At 33.9% G+C, this 19843-nt stretch overlaps 2 protein-coding genes across 3 annotated transcripts; both read left to right on the forward strand.

Moving 5' to 3' along the window:
• The first annotated feature begins 2718 nt into the window (after positions 1-2718).
• Positions 2719-3358, forward strand: LOC102661608 (glutathione S-transferase T3-like). The gene is made up of 2 exons (XM_006587960.1): positions 2719-2991; positions 3134-3358. Exons 1-2 carry the CDS (start codon positions 2719-2721, stop codon positions 3356-3358), a joined length of 498 nt encoding a protein of 165 aa, XP_006588023.1.
• A 2146-nt stretch (positions 3359-5504) lies between these two features.
• LOC100786777 (casein kinase 1-like protein 1) lies at positions 5505-11756 on the forward strand. Of its 2 annotated transcripts, XM_003533719.5 has the most exons (14): positions 5517-6058; positions 6192-6232; positions 7582-7651; positions 7782-7930; positions 8114-8209; positions 8293-8363; positions 9486-9547; positions 9660-9723; positions 9806-9890; positions 9975-10101; positions 10239-10321; positions 10419-10482; positions 10972-11114; positions 11214-11756. In XM_003533719.5, exons 1-14 carry the CDS (start codon positions 5983-5985, stop codon positions 11451-11453), a joined length of 1371 nt encoding a protein of 456 aa, XP_003533767.1. In that variant the 5' UTR covers positions 5517-5982; the 3' UTR covers positions 11454-11756. The 2 variants fall into 2 exon arrangements, 1 of the variants encoding a protein (XP_003533767.1); XR_005886516.1 differs by lacking the exon at positions 11214-11756 and having other exon boundaries at positions 5505-6058; positions 10404-10482; positions 10972-11025.
• The last annotated feature ends 8087 nt before the right edge of the window (positions 11757-19843 follow it).

Below are 19843 nucleotides of genomic sequence, written 5' to 3' on the forward strand. Positions count from 1 at the left end.
GATGATTGAAGGATTATTCAAAGATTCATTGCCATGGTCACATATTTATAATCTTTTTATGACTAAAGTCAAAGTTTGTGATTCTTGGCAATTTCTTTAAAACTAGTCACTTAAAAAAGTTATGACTTTTGAAAAAAATATTTAGAAACAAGTCACTTGAAGAATTATGACTTTTGGAAATTTATTTTCCGAAATCAGTCACTGGTAATCGATTACCATCAAGGTGTAATCGATTACACATCAACATATGTGACTCTTCATATTTAAATTTTGGAAATCAAAACGTTTAGAAACACTGGTAATCGATTACAAGTATTGTGTAATCGATTACACAAGTTTAAAATGATTTGAAAATGTTTAAACACAAGTTGTGACTCTTGAAATTTGAAATCTAACGTTTTTTAAAACATTGGTAATCGATTACATGCTCATGGTAATCGGTTACAGCTTTATAAATCAGTTTTGAAAACAATGCTGGCTACTGGTAATCGATTACTATCTTCTGGTAATCGATTACCAGAGAGTAAAACTCTTTGGTAATGATTTTGTGAAAACTTCTTGTGCTACTGAGTGTTTTGAAAAAAAAAATTAGTACTTATCTTGATTGAGTCTTCTCTTGATTCTTGAATCTTGATCTTGATTATTCTTGAATCTTGATTCTTGAATCTTTAATATTGATTCTTGAAACTTGATTCTTGAATCTTTGGAATTTTCTTAACTCTTGATTCTTTGGCACATCAAAATAATCTTGGAAGGCATTGCTTCCACAGAAACCACTTCAGTTTCAGGCTAAAAGAAGAGAAGGTTCAAGAAGCTGATGTCTTGCTAAGCGAGGTATATGCGCTTAGCGAGTGGCATCCGCTAAGCGAGGCATGCAGCTCACTTAGCGTGTTGGGAAATCTTAGAAGAAGATTAGTCAGAGATGTGCTCGCCCAGTACGCCGCAAGCTCGCCCAGCGAGTCGTTTATCTCTTCTCGCCCTCAACGTGTCCAGCTCGCTAAGGCAAAATTCACTTACTCTCGCTTAGCGAGCCAATCTTGCTAAGCAAGCCTTCAGAATCTGAAACGTCAAGAAGCCTTTAAAATATTGAAGTTGGCGAAAACTAAAGGGAGGAGTCGAAAAACAGAGCCAAAGGAAAAGCTAGAGTGACAAAAATGAAGCCACCAAGAAAGTCTAGGTTAGAGGAGTGAGATTAGGGTTCTAAAGGTTGAAGGAGACATCCTCAACCCTCCTTAGCCATTTTCTTCCCTCAAAATCTAACCTTTGTATCGAAAGCTCATTACTTGTAATGGAAGACTAAACCTCTTGGTTGAGGAGTTCTGCTGAACTTTTGATGTAAAATTCTCTTACTATTTATTTAATGTTGTTTTTATGTGTTCATTGCTTTTATCTATGCTTATTTTTGCATGATTGTGGCTTGATCACCCATTTGTATGTATAGTTAGGATTTTTAGTACTGGGAAATGCTTTAAAGCCTTAGAACTTGATAGAGCAAGCTAGAAAACTGTATGTCTAGGAATTGAGTGCAACGATCTAGTCCATATTATGCTGTAAACTTAAAACAACTCTTTTAGGCTAAGTTTGTTGAGGGATCAAGGACGAGATTTAAAGAGAGTTAGGCCCATTCACTCGAGGGATCTTGGTTTGGGTAATTTCTCAGCATAAGAACACTAAGATAACATTAAATAGAGAAAAATATATAGCAACAGCAAGGTAGATTCAGTAGAACAACCCAACGCTTTCTCACTTGACTGCTTTTACTTCTCAAACCATAGATATTTAGTTTATAGTTAACTAGATTTTCATACAAAAACCCAATTTGTTATTCACTTGCTTTCAGTTTATACAAACAAATGTTTGCTCACTGAATATACAATTTTCTGAGTGAAACAAGTTCCCTGTGGATACGATACTCGGTTCTTACCGTTTTATTTACTACTTGAGCGAATTGGTACACTTGTTGACGCATCACGAACAATAACTCAAAGCAACTCCAACGGGCAGTGCTCTACACATGCCTACACTAAGAGAAACCCAAATGAAAAAATTACACCGTTTGGAGACATGCCATTGTGGGTCCCACTTATGGAATGTGTTTCAATTGCAACACATAATTTTTAATGATCTTGTGGGATCAATTGGGTTGTTGTATGAATATAATGTTAATTTATTTTACTTATTCATTAAACTTGTATTTTATTTAGCCGTTGAAGTTCTTTTTTTTACTAGCGAACAACATTGATTTATATTACCATTGAGATGGATGTAATCCAAATTAACATTGCTATAACAGATAATTTTATACTGAATCAATTGTTATACAATATTTTTTTAACGATCAATTTTTTTAACGTTATTCAATACAATTTTGTGGTGTATAAATAATGCGTTTTGGTAAAAATTGTCTCAATTCTTTGATCTCATTTCATCTATTTACTCTCTTAAATTTATTATTTGTATTTCTTTCTCTTTACACATAAATGGATCCCAATAATCCCAACAATCCCATTTTTACTTCAATTGGATGCCTAATTGTGATACGCCAAATGGTCAAAATGTTCAAAATCCTCTTTATTCTCCAAATAACCCAAACATGAGAAATTTTTCCCAATTTCCATTCCCTAATTACTTTCCACCAAACATGTCATATATGGGTCATCCATATGTAATGTTAGGCCAAAGTAGAATGAATTTTTCATTCTTAGCACCTAGTCCGTCATGTTTGGTGGTGTTTCAATGATGAGCAATGGTGGAGATTGTTTAGATCAACAAGTGCAAACACTAGTTGGATTTGTAGCGGAGTCTCAAGTCCCTTCGTTTTGCTCCCAAGTTAACTTGCAAAATGTTCCAATCAATGAAGATATAAGCTTGAGTGGTTGTGTAGATTCTAAACAAAGGTTTAGCATGGATGAAGATAAACTACTTATGAATGCATGGTTGAATGTTTCAAAGGACCCAATTGTTGGGGTTGATCAAAAGGGATGGCTTTTGGTTAAGGATCAAAAAATATTATGATGAAAATCTTGTTAACGAAGGACAAAATAGAGTAGGTGCACTAAAATCTCATTAGACAAAGATGAATGGTGATGTTCAAAAGTTCTATGGGTGTTATGTACAAGCTGTTTGAATGAAGAAAAGTGAGAGCTCTGAGGATGATGTCATCAATGATGCCTTAGCCATTTTTATTCGAGATCAAGGAGAAGCATTCAAATATGAGTATGCATGTCGTGAAGCGAGGAACCAAGCTAAATGGCTTGCAGTGTACGGTGAAGGTTCTTCAAAAAGAACAAAGAAATCGGCTTTAAGGGCATACACGTCATCATCTCAATCAGACATAACAACAAATTCAGAAATTTGACCCAACACCGTCTTTACAGCGTACGATGGGAACAAAAATGGAAAAAAGGAAAGTTAAAGCAAAATCTAAAGAAATAAATTTTGACCTTGTAGAGATTAAGGCAATGCAAGAGTCATTGAGTCAGGTATTTACAATCAAATGATCATATAGGTATTAAGGAGACTGAAGTCCGAAATTGACATAGAAAGTTACTTTTAAAGGAGTTTGCTACCCTCATGAAGGATACAACTGGGATGATAGAGACACAACTTTAATATCACAATCATTTGTGCTAAATAATTAAGAAAAAACATGGATTAAACTAGGCGTTGGGAGTCAAAGTAGTTGTCGGAGTCAAAATAATCATTACATAACATTAGTTGTTGATCCTTATATATTGTTTTAATGCTACCATTTTGTATTACACCACTTTGTTTCCCTAGTGTCTCTTTTCTTCAATTGTATTTGTTTACTATTTCTTGCCCTTTTTTGTCAAATGGATCCTTACTATTCGCATTTTGATAGTGAGCTCGATTGGAAATTTATTGAATATGAGTTGAGTGTCATTTTATACCAACATAAGCATATTAAAAAATTAATTGATAAACGCGTGGAAGAAGAACATAGCAACTCTAAGCAACGTGCTCGAAAAAGAACTCATACCAAGAAATTGTGAAGAAGGTCATATTTTCTTATTTAATGATTACTTCTCCGCAAGTTCAGTATACATTGATAATCAATTCCAATGAAGATTCCAAATGCGAAGGCATGTGTTACTACACATTGTCGAAGGAGTTAGGAAGAAAGACGAGTATTTCTAATTGCAAAATGATGCAACTAGAAGAATGAGTCTTTCTCTGTTGCAAAAATGCATTGCTGCAATTCGCATGTTGGCTTATGAATCACCAATAGATAGCGTGGATGAGTATGTGCGCATTGGTGAAGCCACTGTAATGGAATGCTTGTAGAAGTTTGTCTAAGGAGTGAATGAGGTATTTGGGATCGAGTATCTAAGAAGGCCCAACAACAATGACATTGAATGTCTTTTGAAAATTGGAGATGCATATAACTTTCTCGGTATGTTAGGTAGCATTGATTGTATGTAGTGGGAATATAAATATTGTCCTATAGCATGGAAAGGTCAATATCAAAGAGTAAATCACAGCAAAACAACTATTATGCTAGAAGCAGTGGTGTCCTATGACTTGTGAATTTGGCATGCATACTTTGGTGGTGTTGATTCAAATAACAACATCAATGCCCTTAACCAATCTGGCGTCTTTAATGAAATTTTTCAAGGACAAGCTCCTCAGGTGTAATTTACAATAAATAAAACCACATATAACATTGGGTACTATTTGGAAAATGAGATTTATCTAGAATGAGCTACATTTGTAAAAACCATCCCAAAGCCATTAGGAGAAAAAAGAAAATTGTTTGCCCAACATCAAGAAGTAACAAGGAAAATATCAAAAGATCTTTTGGAGTACAATCATGATTTGGAATTATATGTGACCCGACACGATTTTGGAGCACATATACATTGAAACAAATAATGGATACATGCATAATATGATTGTCAAAGATGAACAAGAAGAAAATGATGTCAATTTTGATTGTTCATACAATGGTCCAAGTAATGATGTCTCAACATTTGAAGTTTTTAATGGACATCATGAAACTTTTAGAGGATATTTAGAAAGAAAAACACATACTTTTCAAAAGAAGATACATTGTCATTTTCAAGCATACTTAGTAGAATATATATGAGAGCGTTTTGGATGCAAGAATACCGAAAATTGAACTCTATTTTAATGATAAGTTATTTATGTTTGTTTATGTATTTTAAAAGTCGTTATTATTAATTTTAATTGGCATTATGTATTTTAATTTTTGAAACTTAAATTTTATTTAATTAAAATGGATTATATATTTATTTATTATTTAATAATTATCATTTAAATATATTAACTTAAAAAACATATGAATAATAAAATATAAAAAATAGATTTCTTGTGAGATTTATTTTTAAAAAATTATGAGTTACTTGATTGAAATAAAAATTTAATTGAATTGTTTAAAATAAAAAAAAATATTATAGAAAAATATAAAATAATTTTAAAAAAATAAAAGAGAAACGCAGATGAGTTTGTGGGTTACGATACTCTCATGACATGTTAGATGAAAGTCACGTGATGTGGAGCCGAGTGAAGAGTGACAACTCGGCGAAAGCTTCGCGGTGTGTCCGGTCGTACTTGTATCCTTCAACACACCAAAATAACCGACGGTTACAAGAATATTCCTGCTTCCACTTCATCAAATCCAAACCATAATCTGATAATCATAATCACAATCATGAGAGAGAAATACCACAACAACATCTCCATTTTCTCTCTAACCATCGTTGCCTAAAATAATTCATCCTCCTTTTTATATTCTTTATTTATTTATTTTGTTCCATCGGAGCTGCATTTTCCTTTTCCTTTTTTTTTTTTTTGTGTTTTTTGAATCCGATCGATATGAACGCAGCTTCTTCTTGGTTTGTTGAAATTTTGGCATTAAATGGTCGGAATTCGGCGTTGGGATTAGCTTAGGGTTTCAAAAAAATAATTCTCTTTTTTTTTTTTCTAATTTTGTTTTTTTTAATGGAACCTCGTATTGGGAATAAGTTTCGGCTTGGCCGTAAGATCGGTAGCGGATCGTTTGGAGAGATCTATTTAGGTTGATTTGTTTTCCTTCTGTTGTTATAATTATTATTCTTTTGATTTCTCAACGGTTTTTTTGTAATTTCTATGTGTTGTTGTTGTTGAGGATGATGGTGATGGTGATTAACGTTTATTTATTTATTGTGCAGGTACTAATAATCAAACCAATGAAGAGGTTGCAATTAAGCTTGTAAGTGCTTTTAACCAATTGGGTTTTGTATTATATTAGAAATTAGAATTAGAATTAGAATGCTTTTGTTATTTATAAAGTCTGAATGAGAGAACAAGTTGTCACTTTTTGTAGCCACGAGTTATATGAAACATTCTCATGTGAAGTCAGTTTCTGCAAGGGGTTGTTAAAATTGGGTTCATGTTGGATTTTGCCCTGGTGTTCTTAATGTCATTGATTGGGGTTTGTGTCGTGTGCTTCTATTGTGGGTGTCTGTGATGTGTCTTCATTCACTTAGCTTATTGTTGTTTACTTTTTTGTGGGAGGGGACAAGGTGGACGCATAAAGGGTTCTAATGAGAGACATTTTTCACTGTTTAGTCATCAATCTTTATGGTGTGTGAGCGAGAATTTTGCTGTTATGCAGAAGATTGGAAACGTTGTAACATTTCAGAGCTGGTTGGAATCTTAAGTTCAGTTCTTTTTTAGGTGGACTAGTGTAAATTTTATAGGAATAGGAATGAAGATGCTTTAACTGGTGCACTGTTCCTAACATGTTGATGACTGTCAAAACTCATAAGCACGTGTCTTTATGCATAAAGTTATTTTTTCGAATAAAAAATGGATTTATTTTTTAATTATTGACTGGTTCAGATTGTAGATCATTTTAATTATTATTATTACTTCTTTTAAATATGATGGGATTTTCATGCCCAGCATTGCTCAGTACCTTCTATGACATGCATGACTCTACTCTGACAGATTTTATTCATTCCATAGTGAATTGTTTCCTTAGTTATCCGTAAAATGATTATGAATGTGATGATGTAACTGCTTCACGATAGCAAAATGCATATTACTTGATCTTTCTAGCTTACTTTTGCAAGATCAATGAAATAGTTCAATTTGATAGAATAGATTTGATGGTCCAAAGATTTGGGATAGGGGGGTTGGTTACAGTTTGAAACATTCCTTAGGTACTGCTGTTAACTGCAAGGAAATTTTGTATCCAACGGTCATCAAGAAATAATTTTCTTTTAGCAGAGACTAAATTCTAAAGAGGTTTATAAATGTCTCTTTTGCTCAATGTTGAAGACCATAATCATAATCATAATTATGTACAAATTAAGCCTTCTTTATCTTGCTTTTTTTTTCTTATGTAGGAAGTTGTTATATTTTTTCCCTCAATTGTTAGTTTTGTAGCATCTACTTTGTCTAGAATGAGCGTATATTGTTTGGTCATTTTGAACTTTGTTTTTCTTAGATAATTACTAGATTCTGGATGTCTTTGTGTTCCAAAGCTGATTTTCTTATTCTTTTTTCTCCTTCTCTTGTTCCTGTTCTTTGCTGTTTTCTGCTTGTTTATATTAGGAAAATGTCAAGACAAAACATCCTCAGTTGCTATATGAGTCCAAGTTGTACAGAGTTCTCCAGGGAGGAAGTAATGCCTCTTCTCATATTAATTTTTTTTGTCTTTCTTTTATTTGCACTTTTTGCAACAGGCCCTGCTTTTAGTAATTGATATTATTTATAATTTATAAATGATTCTAACACAAATCTGGTATTGGCAGCTGGAATTCCAGATGTTAGATGGTTTGGAGTGGAGGGGGATTACAATGTTCTAGTAATGGATCTACTTGGACCTAGTCTTGAAGATCTATTTAACTTCTGCAGTAGAAAGCTCTCACTAAAGACAGTTCTCATGCTTGCTGATCAAATGGTAGGTCTTCCTCATCTTTTGAGTGAAGGAGAGAAAATTCCTATGAACTATTTCATTCAAATGATACTATTAATTAATTACTCGTATAGGTCCTCTAGGTCTTGTTTATGCAACTGATTAGAAATAACTACTTGGCTAACTAATAAACTAATAGTAACTACTTGTATTTTGTTTTTTGGTCAGATCAACCGTGTTGAGTTTGTTCATTCTAAATCGTTTTTACATCGGGATATCAAACCAGATAATTTTCTCATGGGCTTGCGAAGGCGGGCAAACCAGGTGGCTGACCCTGTTTACTTGTAAGCCTTTGATGTATTGTATGTTAATGTATCATGTATTTATCCATTTGAATCTACATGTAGGTTTACTGTATTGATTTTGGTCTGGCGAAGAAATATAGAGATAGTTCAACCCATCAACACATTCCTTACAGGTACAATGATTCAGATACTAATCTAGGTTATCCCTTTTGTTGGACCTTGTTACCTAATTGAATTGATATGACTTTTGAAGTTGTAATTGTAACTTTTCATGTTTAGGGTGGTTGTTCTTGTTACTTCTCATGTTGTTACATGTTGTCAATGCTATATTACTGTTCATCGTCATCTTCATTAAGGGAGGGTGTTTTCATATGATTTCGTCAGAGCATAATTATATGTATGCGCTAGCAAATTGTGTTATCCATTAATTTAAGGGATCTTAATCAATTTAAAATATTAAGTTATCTACGTGTCACATGATTATTGGTCGGGACCATGGATGGCGTGGTGGTCTTGGACCACCTAATAATTTCTCAATTAAAGGGAAAACTGGAGTGGCATTTACTGAAAAAAAAATGGTAGAATTGCTGCCTAAGATGGTCTGGACATGTGATAAGAAGACCAATAAAATTAGAAGCCCTAATAAGTTGATCATTTGGAGGTTGGCCCAATAATAAGTGGTTGAGGTAGACCAAGAAAGACTTTTGGTGAAACTTCTATAAAAGATCTAGAATCAAATGTTCTCTATGAATTTTGAAGAATTGGTTGTGGATAAAACACAACATCATTTGATCCATATAGCGCACCTCACTTAGTAGGAAGATGCTTTGATTATTGTAACAAGACATCCTAAAATCAGCTATGTTGTGCTAGGTTATCCACTATGCCTATAAATTTATCCTTCTTCCTTTTGATGCAGAATCTGTCAAGTTCCAAAGCTTGGTTTATATATATATGATATGCCCTTCTTCCTGCATTATTTATAATTTGCAGACAAGTTTTAATTTTGCACCGATGCCATTGTTTAGTTTTCTATTCAGAAGAAATGTATTCACCTGATTAGTAGGTGGTGAGATATTAAATTTGATTATGTGTAGAATGCTTTTTTGCATTGCCATATCATCCTAGTTTTGTGATTTATAGGATAAGGTTATTATTCTTGTTCGTGATGTCGCATTCATATGTCTGCCTCATTTTATGGTCTATGTAGCCTGCCCCAGACTTGGCTAGTGCTGTTTTAATATTACTTTAATTTGTAAGTGTGACATATATTCTATTTGATCATTAAACTGCAGGGAAAATAAGAATTTAACTGGGACTGCTAGATATGCGAGTATGAATACCCACCTTGGCATTGGTATGTATGGCTGTATGATTCTTACCTGGCATTGATTAATGTGTGGCAAAAAGCAAAGTTATGTCATCTAACAGATACACATTGCTTGGTCCTTTTTATGATCAATGCACAGAGCAAAGTCGGAGAGATGATTTGGAGTCTCTTGGTTATGTCTTGATGTATTTCTTGAGAGGAAGGTGATTATTGCTGTCTACCTTGCATTGTTATCATCAAGTACCGTGCTGAGTGCCTTTGATCTGATATTCATTTTATACGTAGTCTCCCTTGGCAAGGACTTAAAGCAGGAACAAAGAAACAAAAGTATGAGAGAATTAGTGAAAAAAAGGTTTCTACCTCAATTGAGGTGGGTACTGTTATTATTGGCCTCCTTGAATCCATATTTTGCACTATTTCTTGAATTATACTGATAACTTGTTGATTATTCCAGGCCTTGTGTCGAGGTTATCCAACAGAATTTGCATCATACTTCCATTACTGCCGCTCATTAAGGTTTGATGATAGGCCAGATTATGCTTACCTCAAAAGAATATTTCGTGACCTGTTTATTCGTGAAGGTGTGAAACTAATCTCGCATAGAGTGCATCACTTTTGTCTCTGGCCTTGAGTTTATTGTGTATATACTCTTTTATGATTTGCTTTTCAATTTATGAAAGATCATGTGTATTTTATCAATAAATTGACATGTGGACAGGATTCCAGTTTGATTATGTGTTTGATTGGACAATCTTGAAGTATCAGCAATCACAGCTAGCTGCTCCTCCAGCACGTGCCATTGTAAGCAGTTTTCTTTACTCTTGATTACTTTTTCCTTTGGGATCTTTCACTTCAGCCATGGATAGAATTCTGAGATGGCAAGATGCTTGTATTTTAGGGTCCTAATGTTGGAACTAGTTCAGCATTGCCACCAGCTGTGACTAATGCTGATAGACAGACAGGTAATTTCTTTATTGTCTGTATATTTCTTCATGGCATTGAAATTTGGCAGTGTTATATTGAAGTTTTTGCTTTCTTTAGTATATTCAAGTCTAATCCATGCTGTCTAGCTTGCTGTTCTTGGTGTGATCTAACCTTTTCTATCATTTTTAAAATTTAAAATTTCAAATCTAATTTTATTTAATTCATTACAACAATAAAGCCTTGTCCCGCTAGGTGAGGCCTGCTACATGGATCACATGACGTCATTTGGCATAGTTAGAAACCAAAGTTTCAGAAATGTTATCAAGTTTGAGATCTCACTTGATGATTTCCTCCAACGTCCTTTTTGGTCTCCCTCTACAGAAACCAATTTTATTTAATTCTTTCTGTAAAAATAATTACTTTTTGCTGCCTCACATTGGTTGTTGTTGCTCTAATGTTGTCTTTATTTTTCAGCAACTTGTTAACATATCTTGAGCTTTCTGTCGCCAATTTTTTACCCCTTACAGGAGAGGAAGAAGGGCGACCTCCTGGTCTGGTTTCAGGGGATTCCACAAGGCGAAGAATGACAGGGCCCATCCCAAACTCTGTAAACATTTCAAAGCAGAAAAATCCAGTCACCACGGATGCTGCCCTTAATAAGGAAGCCATGGTAAGTTGTTTGGATTGCACGGTTTCTTTGGGGTTCTTTTTAAAAATCAGATCATTCTTAACTCCTCATTATGAGTCTAACGTGTGTCAAATCATGCAGTTATCGAGGCCCAATGTCTTGGGCCAGTCAAGTGGATCAAGACGAGCTGCTGTTTCTAGTAGTCGTGATGCATTTGTTGGTTCTGATTTGGATCTTCGTACTCGTACTACTGAAACTAACCCTGGAACAGCGCCCAAAACATCATCTGTAAGAAATGCTTCTCATGTCAAGAGCTATGAAACTGCAGTCAAGGGCATTGAGGGTTTGCAATTAGAAAATGATGAGAAGGCACATTATTAATTCCTCACCTTTTCATGTTGTAAATACAAATTTTAGATGCCGGACACTACAATAGTTGCATGTGTTACTAAGGTGAGTTGTGAAGGGATGTTGATATGAACTCAGAAATCTGGGCTTGTGTTGTTTAACCCTCGTGTTCATACTGATCAAGCGGGTAAGCTGAAAGAACCTGAGCTAAATCAGGGTTTGTTGATTTGTTCTTGCTTTATAGCTCAGGTTTACACTGGCTCTTGTCTTCTGGCGGGAACCCTAAATTTTGTAACCTTTTCCTGTGAGTTATTATTGATTTTCCAGATGTTTAAAGTGTCATGTCGACCACATTGTTCAAAACTATCAAACACCAGCAAAAATCTATAAAAATTTGGATAAGACTAAAGTTTCCAAGATGTGAACCGGAGATTACTGCGGTATTTAGGAATATTCAAGGTTCTTGAAATGTTTCTACCCTGTGAAATTCTTGAGCGTGCTATCTATTTTGCCCACCCCTAGTTAAGACCATGGTATTTGCTCTTAAATCCTAATAGATCTTGTGAATGAAATTAGCTTCTCTCATGTCTTGCTAGACTTCATTTGTTGATTATTACCTCGGATGAAAACGGTAGGAAACACGCGGTTTTTTCTTTTTACTTCCCAAAATGTTAAGTGGGAAGTTACTTTTATCCTTAGCGTGCTATGTTTGTAAAACTGTGGATGAATCGCATTGGAATGATAGGAATTCAAAGATTGTGTAGATATGAAAAAATATAATTGAGAATGACTTAAAAAAATTAATATATATTACTTATATCAATAAGATGTATTTATTTTTTTTGGTAATTTATTACTTAAGAACTCTATAGTTAAACGTGCTTGACTTGAAGTAGTTATGTGATGAGTGATCTTCTGACTAATTTTTTGGAAAGCATGCAAGTATAAAGTACACCGAAAAATATCATGTTAATTTGTAGGGACAATCATTGATCCTGAGATCAGTCGAGCGGTGTCAAAATTGGTTGTTGATGTTTCAAAAAATGTTACCTACGAAAGATTTTGATCACCGGAGAGTTTTGACCCACAAGGAATTAAGTAAAGTATTACCGTAGGAAGTATCGTAGTGTGTAAGCCGTCGAGAAGTCGACAATCAACAATGTTACAATGTGCTTGAGTTTGGATAAGACATTATATTACTAGACTTTATTATGTTATACAAAAATTTCCCTCTCCAAATTAATCCAAATTGTTGATAATTTTACTGTCCATTTATATATTTTATGAGATATTCATATTTGAAATTGTCATATATGTTTTTTTTTAGAGAATTTAAGTATTATTCGGTAGAAAGTCAGAAATTAATTTCTTGAGATACTGAGAATTATTTAAGAGGTTGACCTCTTCTAATAAAGTTTTTTCATATGCACGAAACGTGTCCATTAACCATATGCTTAACAGAGAAGATTATCTACCAATTATGTCACATCCTATTTGTTGTTATATGTGTTTTAGTTAAATCAACATTATTAGCAAATTTTCACATGTTGGTTTGTCTGAAACATGAGCTCGTAGATGGTTCTGTTTTACAATTGGATTGGATGTGCAAATGATTTAATTTTGACATCATCAAATCGACTTGAAATGGGTGAAATCATTCTAAGAATGATGCACTCAATTTAGGCTTGTTGCAAAGCAATCACTAGGTCACACATCTTTAATTATTTATGTAATTATACTTTATATTACTTTAATTAACGACTTATTGGTTCTACTAGAGATTAGTTAACTAAACATCTTTGCCTTGTTAATTACTAATATGAATTTTATAGCATTGAGCATAAGTACTATTTTATAACTTTATGGTAAAACACAACATAAAATATTTACCTAAATTCAAATATAATATAATAAAGTAGTTAATTACAAAACATTATATGCATTAATATTCATAACAAATAAAATAATTTAATTCATTTTACATAATAAACTAATGAAATAACTAATTCATAAACTTAGTAGTATAAATTATGAAGACTATAAGTTTAACTCTATTTTATTTTAAATTTAATATATTTAAAAATATTTAAACTAATTTAATATGTCAAAAGTATCCACACTCATCCCTATTAGTTTATGCAAGTAAAATACCTATGTCTAGACCTAGACTCATAATATGAGTACTTTTAGGGATACTCATTGAAGTTCAATTGCTATCCTTGTTTATTGTTGATTGTTTTAAGACATTAGTGTATGACATTAAAAAACATCAACCATTTTCATTCGTGACTTTTAGTTTATATAAAAAAACTAATAATGAAATTATGACATGATACATTAAGTGATGCGATAGAACCTACGCTTCATGTCAAAAGACAAAAGGATAACATTTTAAAGTGGGATGATTTTTTATTGGATTTTTCTCCCAACGAGAAACCTAAATTCAATCATCTTTGTCCGTCTTCCTTCATCTCTATTTTTTCCTCTGTACATCTTGTTATTCTTCTAGCCTCATCTTTCCTGCCTCCGTATTGATGTAGATGTCGAGTCTTAAGCTACTCATTTGCATTGAGTCATTAACCCACAATAACGAATGAAGTTGTTTCACGAGTTTAGTTTCTAGAAGTGATATGAAGAAGATTTGCCATTGTGGTAAATATTGTTGAGGAAACAAATCTTGGAAGACTCGTTTACGGATGCTCTAAGTAAAAGGTATGCCATTTGATGTTAATATTTCTTTTGCAGTCTAACTTTCATTCTTTGTCAAAAATACCAATTAGGGTTTCTTTTACAAATTATTTACTTAAATGGGTTTGTTATGAAATTATTTACTTTGTGGGTCTATTTTTTTAATACAATGTGCTTCTTCGTTGGGCGCGATCCCCGAAATGGCGACACATGGCATGACGTGACTAGGTGGCAGGGGAGGTGGGACAGAGTTAGGAAGTGCTGGCCTGTCAGGCGCAACCAGACGTGCTGGTCTGCTAGGCGCGACTAGACGTGTTGGCCTGCCAGGCACGACCAGCCATGCTGGTCTGCCAGACACTTCCTTCCACGCTTCCCTATAAAACCCCTCCTCCTCCTTCGTTCCATTTGCACTACGAAATCGTTGAAGTGGTTTACGTTCAGCTGAGTCTCACTCCTTGTTGTTGTATGTATCATTGTTGAAGTGCTTTATACCGGTTAGAAATTTTGCTCAAAACTAGTAAATGTTTTTATCTTCGATATATTATAGCATTATTTAATATTTATTCTGTTGATGATGATAATGATTATATTTTGTAGGTGCATAAACAAATTGACACGGGTGATAAAATGAAATAGTAATTTTGTTTATATTTTTTGTGTGATAAATAGTAATTTTTTGTAACTTAATAATTTAATATTTGGTTATAATTATGTTGTGTTTATATATGTTATATTTGTTTGTTGATGACAATAATTATTTATTGTAGTAATTTTTATGTCCACCACATTATTATTATTATTATTAGTTAAGCTCATAATTATTGATGTTGTTGGTATATTTTTTTAATAGCCAAAATTTACATAGACGTTAAAAATAAATGCCGATTGTTTTGCATCATGAGTGTGCGAAGTAGTAATTTGTTTTCACATTAATTTAATTTATTTTGAGTAATTTGTTGATGTTAATTTATTTTAGGTTAATAATTTATGTTATGTTAATATATTTTTTATATTATTGTTTGTTGACGACATTAATTATTTATTGTTGGTATATTTTTGAAAAATGAGTTCAATTATTACACTCGTCTATTTAAATGGTAAGATCTACGAAACTGATGATGGTATCACATTTGAAGGTCCTAAAAAAGCTATTCAAATAAAGCGTGGTATTAGTTTTGAGAGTTTTAAAAAAAGGATACACGACAAGGTAAAATTACAAAAACATGAAAGTATATCTACTATCACTTGTAGATTTAGTTGCAGGTAAATATATTGCGCTGCAAATTTGTGACGATGAAGATGTTGAAACAATGACTGAAAGTTTTGAACAACAACAAGAAATGTTTGTCATAGAATTATGTGTTGAAGTTGATGTTGCGGGTGCTTCTGCAATTAATTTCACAAATTCATTGTTATCATGCAGAAATAATATGTCTCACAATGAATCAGGTAGTTCAAGAGTTGGAACAAATTCAGAAGAAGATTTTGATGATGATGATTATTTAATATCTAATTCATACGTTGAGGACTCATAGATGAGGATGAGGATATTGATGAAATATCTGACACAGATGATGAAGCTGCCCGTTTGATCGAACCACTTACAGTTGTGCAATCGGGAGAAGGTATATTTATTGTTATATATAAATAAATATTATAATATTTAAATAATTCGCTACCCTTGAATTTTAAATTTTTGTTATATTATTTTTGTAGGTAGAAGTCAGACTCCATTTTGGGATTCTGCTTCTCACTATAGTAATATTAATTGGAGTCATCCTGACCAAGAAGATATTTGCGGTTTAGATATGGGATCAAATTTAATATGGGTCAAGAATTATATGTTGGTATGAAATTTGATACCAAAAGCGCAGTAAAAAATGCATTACAACAATATGTAATGAAAGTGCATCAAAGTTTCAAAGTTGTTGAATCTAAATCGTAGAAATATGTCGTCTGTTGTGGAAATAGAAGTGTTGACATCCAATGCCCTTTTTATATAAGGGCAATTTTATCTAAAAAAACTTATACATGGAAAGTTATGCAATGGGGAGGACCACACAATTGCTTGAATATGAGTATAACTCAAGACCATGATAAATTGGATTCTGATTTGATTGTCACTTGTGTACTAGGTATGATTATAAATTTTCATTCTTATTTATCCTTTTTTTTGTGTTTGTTGGTGTACAATAATTTTTCGTACTTATTATTATAGGGATGATCAAAGAAGATCTGTCGCTCAAGATTTCTTTGATTCAAGAGAAGATCAATGGAATGTTTAATTATAACATTTCTTACAAGAAAGCGTGGAAGGCGAAGCAAAAGACAATAACAATTGAATATGGCGACTGGGATGAGTCTTATGTCGCTCTTCCGTCATGGCTGAAACACATGCAAAATCATTCGCCAAGATCGTATTATCAAATTGTGATGATGATTTTATTATTGGGAATACTGTCAGTCGTGAACACCGGCAGTTCCATCGAGTCTTTTGGACCTTTGGTCAATGCAAAGAGGCTTTTAAATATTGCAAACCAATCATACAAGTTGATCGTACATTCTTGTATGGGAAGTATCGCAGGATGCTGTTAATTGCAACAACACAAGATGGAAATAGTCATGTTCTTCCGCTTGCATTCGCTGTGGTTGAGGGAGAAACATTAACAGCGTGGTCATGGTTTTTGGCACACTTGGGTCATGCAAGTATAAAGTCAACTGTTGCGAATGAAGCACTTGGGTGGCAACCTCCTCATGTGTATCATGTGTATTGCGTGCGCCACATTGTAAGCAATTTTAATCACAAGTTTAAGAATGGGAAACAAAAAGAAATGTTAAAAAAATTAGGTAACATTTCTTATCTAACATATATTATTTCATATATAACATATGTTATTTTTTATGCAAATTTTACTGATGCGGATAATTAATTATGTGCAGGATACACCCCGTTTGGTAACATATGTTTTAATATAACAAAAACGATATCCATAAATACTCAAATAATTAAAAACATTAACACCATTAAATTTATATAAAAAAACACATAAATTTAAGTCATTCATATAAATAAATATTAACAATAATAATTTCATTAAATGCGACAATAAAAATATATCCAATATATTTTTAAAAATACTAATATAATGAAACAAAAACTATAAAAATCACAAATAAAAAATAATATTATCATACTGCAGTAGGTAGTCTATTAATGAGATATACTGCAGTAGTGAAAGCAAAGTCCCAAAAGGTAAGAGACAGGGAAGCATGATGAAGGAGTGTAAGACCAAGTTCAACAATGTGTCTATGCTTTCTTTCAACCACACCATTTTGATGGTGTGTGTGGGGGCAAATCAACCTATGAGTGATGCCATGATTAGACAAAAATGTAGTGAAAGGCCTGTTTTCTCCCCCCAGTCAGATTGGACATTTTTTATTTTGTGGTTTAGTTGAAGTTCCACCTATAGTCTTGAATTGTTGAAAAACAAAAAGTGTCTCAGATTTTGATTTCAAAGGATATATCCATGTAAATTTAGAATAAGCATCAATAAAGGAAACATAGTAAGCATAACCAGAGTTGGAGGTAATATGAGAGGGTCCCCACAAATCAGTAAAAATTAATTCCAATGGAGTAGAGTATATAGTTTGAGAACTAGATGAAGGGAGTTGGTGTGACTTTCCTACACAACAAGAAGAACAAAACTCAGAGACATTTTTATTGGATGGAGCAATATTACAATGATTAAGAGAAAGTTTAAGAACATGAGCATTAGGATGACCCAGCCTAGTATGCCACAGAGTGTGAGAACTAGGGGTCAAAGAAACCTTTGAAAATTTATTTACATCACCAGAATTAAAAACAACCCTAGAGCTAGACGACAAAGCTACAGAATTTGAAGATGGTGTGGCTGCAGAGGACAGCAACATAGATGACTCTTGAAGCTTTAGGTTGGGAAAGGAATATAGACCATCAACACCAACAACACCTTGAAGCAAAGTTTCATGAGTCTCCTGAGATTTGACAAGACAATGATGTGGGTGAAACTCAAAGAAAATAGAATTGTCCTTAGCAAATTTACTCTCACTTAACAAATTTTTTGTAATAGATGGAACATGAAGTAAGTCATTTAGCCTAAAACAAACATGTGAGTTAATGGGAGACAAAAAGGAAGAAGAACCAGAACCATTAATATGCAAACCTTGACTGTTTCCAATGAAAATTTGGTCTGGACCCTCAAAGTGACCTAGCTGATGGATGTTCTGTGGCTCACCGGTGACGTGAAGTGATGCACCTGAGTCAGGGATCCATGCAAAATGGGCAGCACCTGTAGAAGAGACATTTGCAAGCATGGCACTGGGAGTAGCTGAAGTGACATTGATATCCTGTCGGGAGTTTGGCAAATTGGGATTCACCCAAGTGTTGGAAGTTCTGTTGGTGGGTTGCGAAGGATTAATTTGCACAGATTGTAGAGTATGGGGATCATAGAGCACAAGCGACTCATGAGGGTGATAATTTGAATCAGCCCTGTAAAAACAAATGTTAGCAGTGTGACCATATTTCAAGCAAATTTGGCATTGGAAGTTCGCAAAGCATCCTCCACGGCCCCTTCCATGACCGCCGCCACGACGACCACTGTTGTTGCCACGGCCTCCACCATCGTGGCCATATACACCACTAGAGTTATTGCGAGTACTAGAATCATTTGAGTTAGAAAACACATACCCTTGAGAGTAATTGACAGAGGGGGCAAATGAGTGTTTACGAAATCAGTTGGCTCGAGTTCATGTGCAAAAAGGAGAGCCTCAACTTCAGAGACCGGAGGAGTCTCAAACTTGCTTTCAATAACAGAGATCACTGGGGCATAATCCTGTGGTAGGCCTTCAAGAATGGCATCGACGTGTTCGTCATGAGGTACCGGATTGCCGACACTTGCAAGTTCATGAACAATATTTTTGATTTGGGATAAGAACTCACGCATTGTCTTGCCGTCAAGGGTGGTGGAGCGAAGGTCAGTGTGAAGTTGATGGGCACGTGCCTTCGTCTGCATATGAAAGTACTCATGAATTTTATCCCAGACTTGATACGAGTGAAGCGAGCCAATGACTCGAGAGAGAACGGACTTCGACAATGTTGATTGAAGCCATGTGAGGAGCGTTTGGTCTTGGACTTCCCAAGCCTCATATGCGAGATTCACTTTGTTCGCAACACGATCTTCATCAGTGAGATAACGCTGACGAATTGAAGGATTAACGACAAATCGTTGAAGCTTGTGGGATTTGATGACATGTTCAATTTGCTATTTCCAGTGTAGATAATTAGAGTCATCAAGTTTCTCAGCAATTAAGTTAGGAAAAGATTGAGGCACAGAAGATGAAGGATTTGAGGTAGCCATAGATGAAAAGAAGAGATGGGCTTAAAAACAAAATTAGGGTTTATCGCTGGACCAAATGGCTCTGGATACCATCTTAAAGAGAAAGCTGAATACAAAAGTTAAAACATAATGGTGTATTTCATATTTCCACCGCTTAATCAAAGCTGAGTACAAAAGGGAGCATTTATAGTAGCTGCCTTGCCCTTATCAATACAGTTGGCAAAGGATGAAATACAGAATAACAAAAAAAAATATTCTGCTGTTGTAACAGAATGAAAAGATAAAAACAAATATAAAAAACAAATATATCCTAATATAAAACATACCCATTTAGGTAAATAATTTGTAAAAGGAATCCCA

Source organism: Glycine max, chromosome 9 (assembly GCF_000004515.6).
Source record: "Glycine max cultivar Williams 82 chromosome 9, Glycine_max_v4.0, whole genome shotgun sequence".
In the NCBI taxonomy this organism is placed as follows: domain Eukaryota; kingdom Viridiplantae; phylum Streptophyta; class Magnoliopsida; order Fabales; family Fabaceae; genus Glycine; species Glycine max.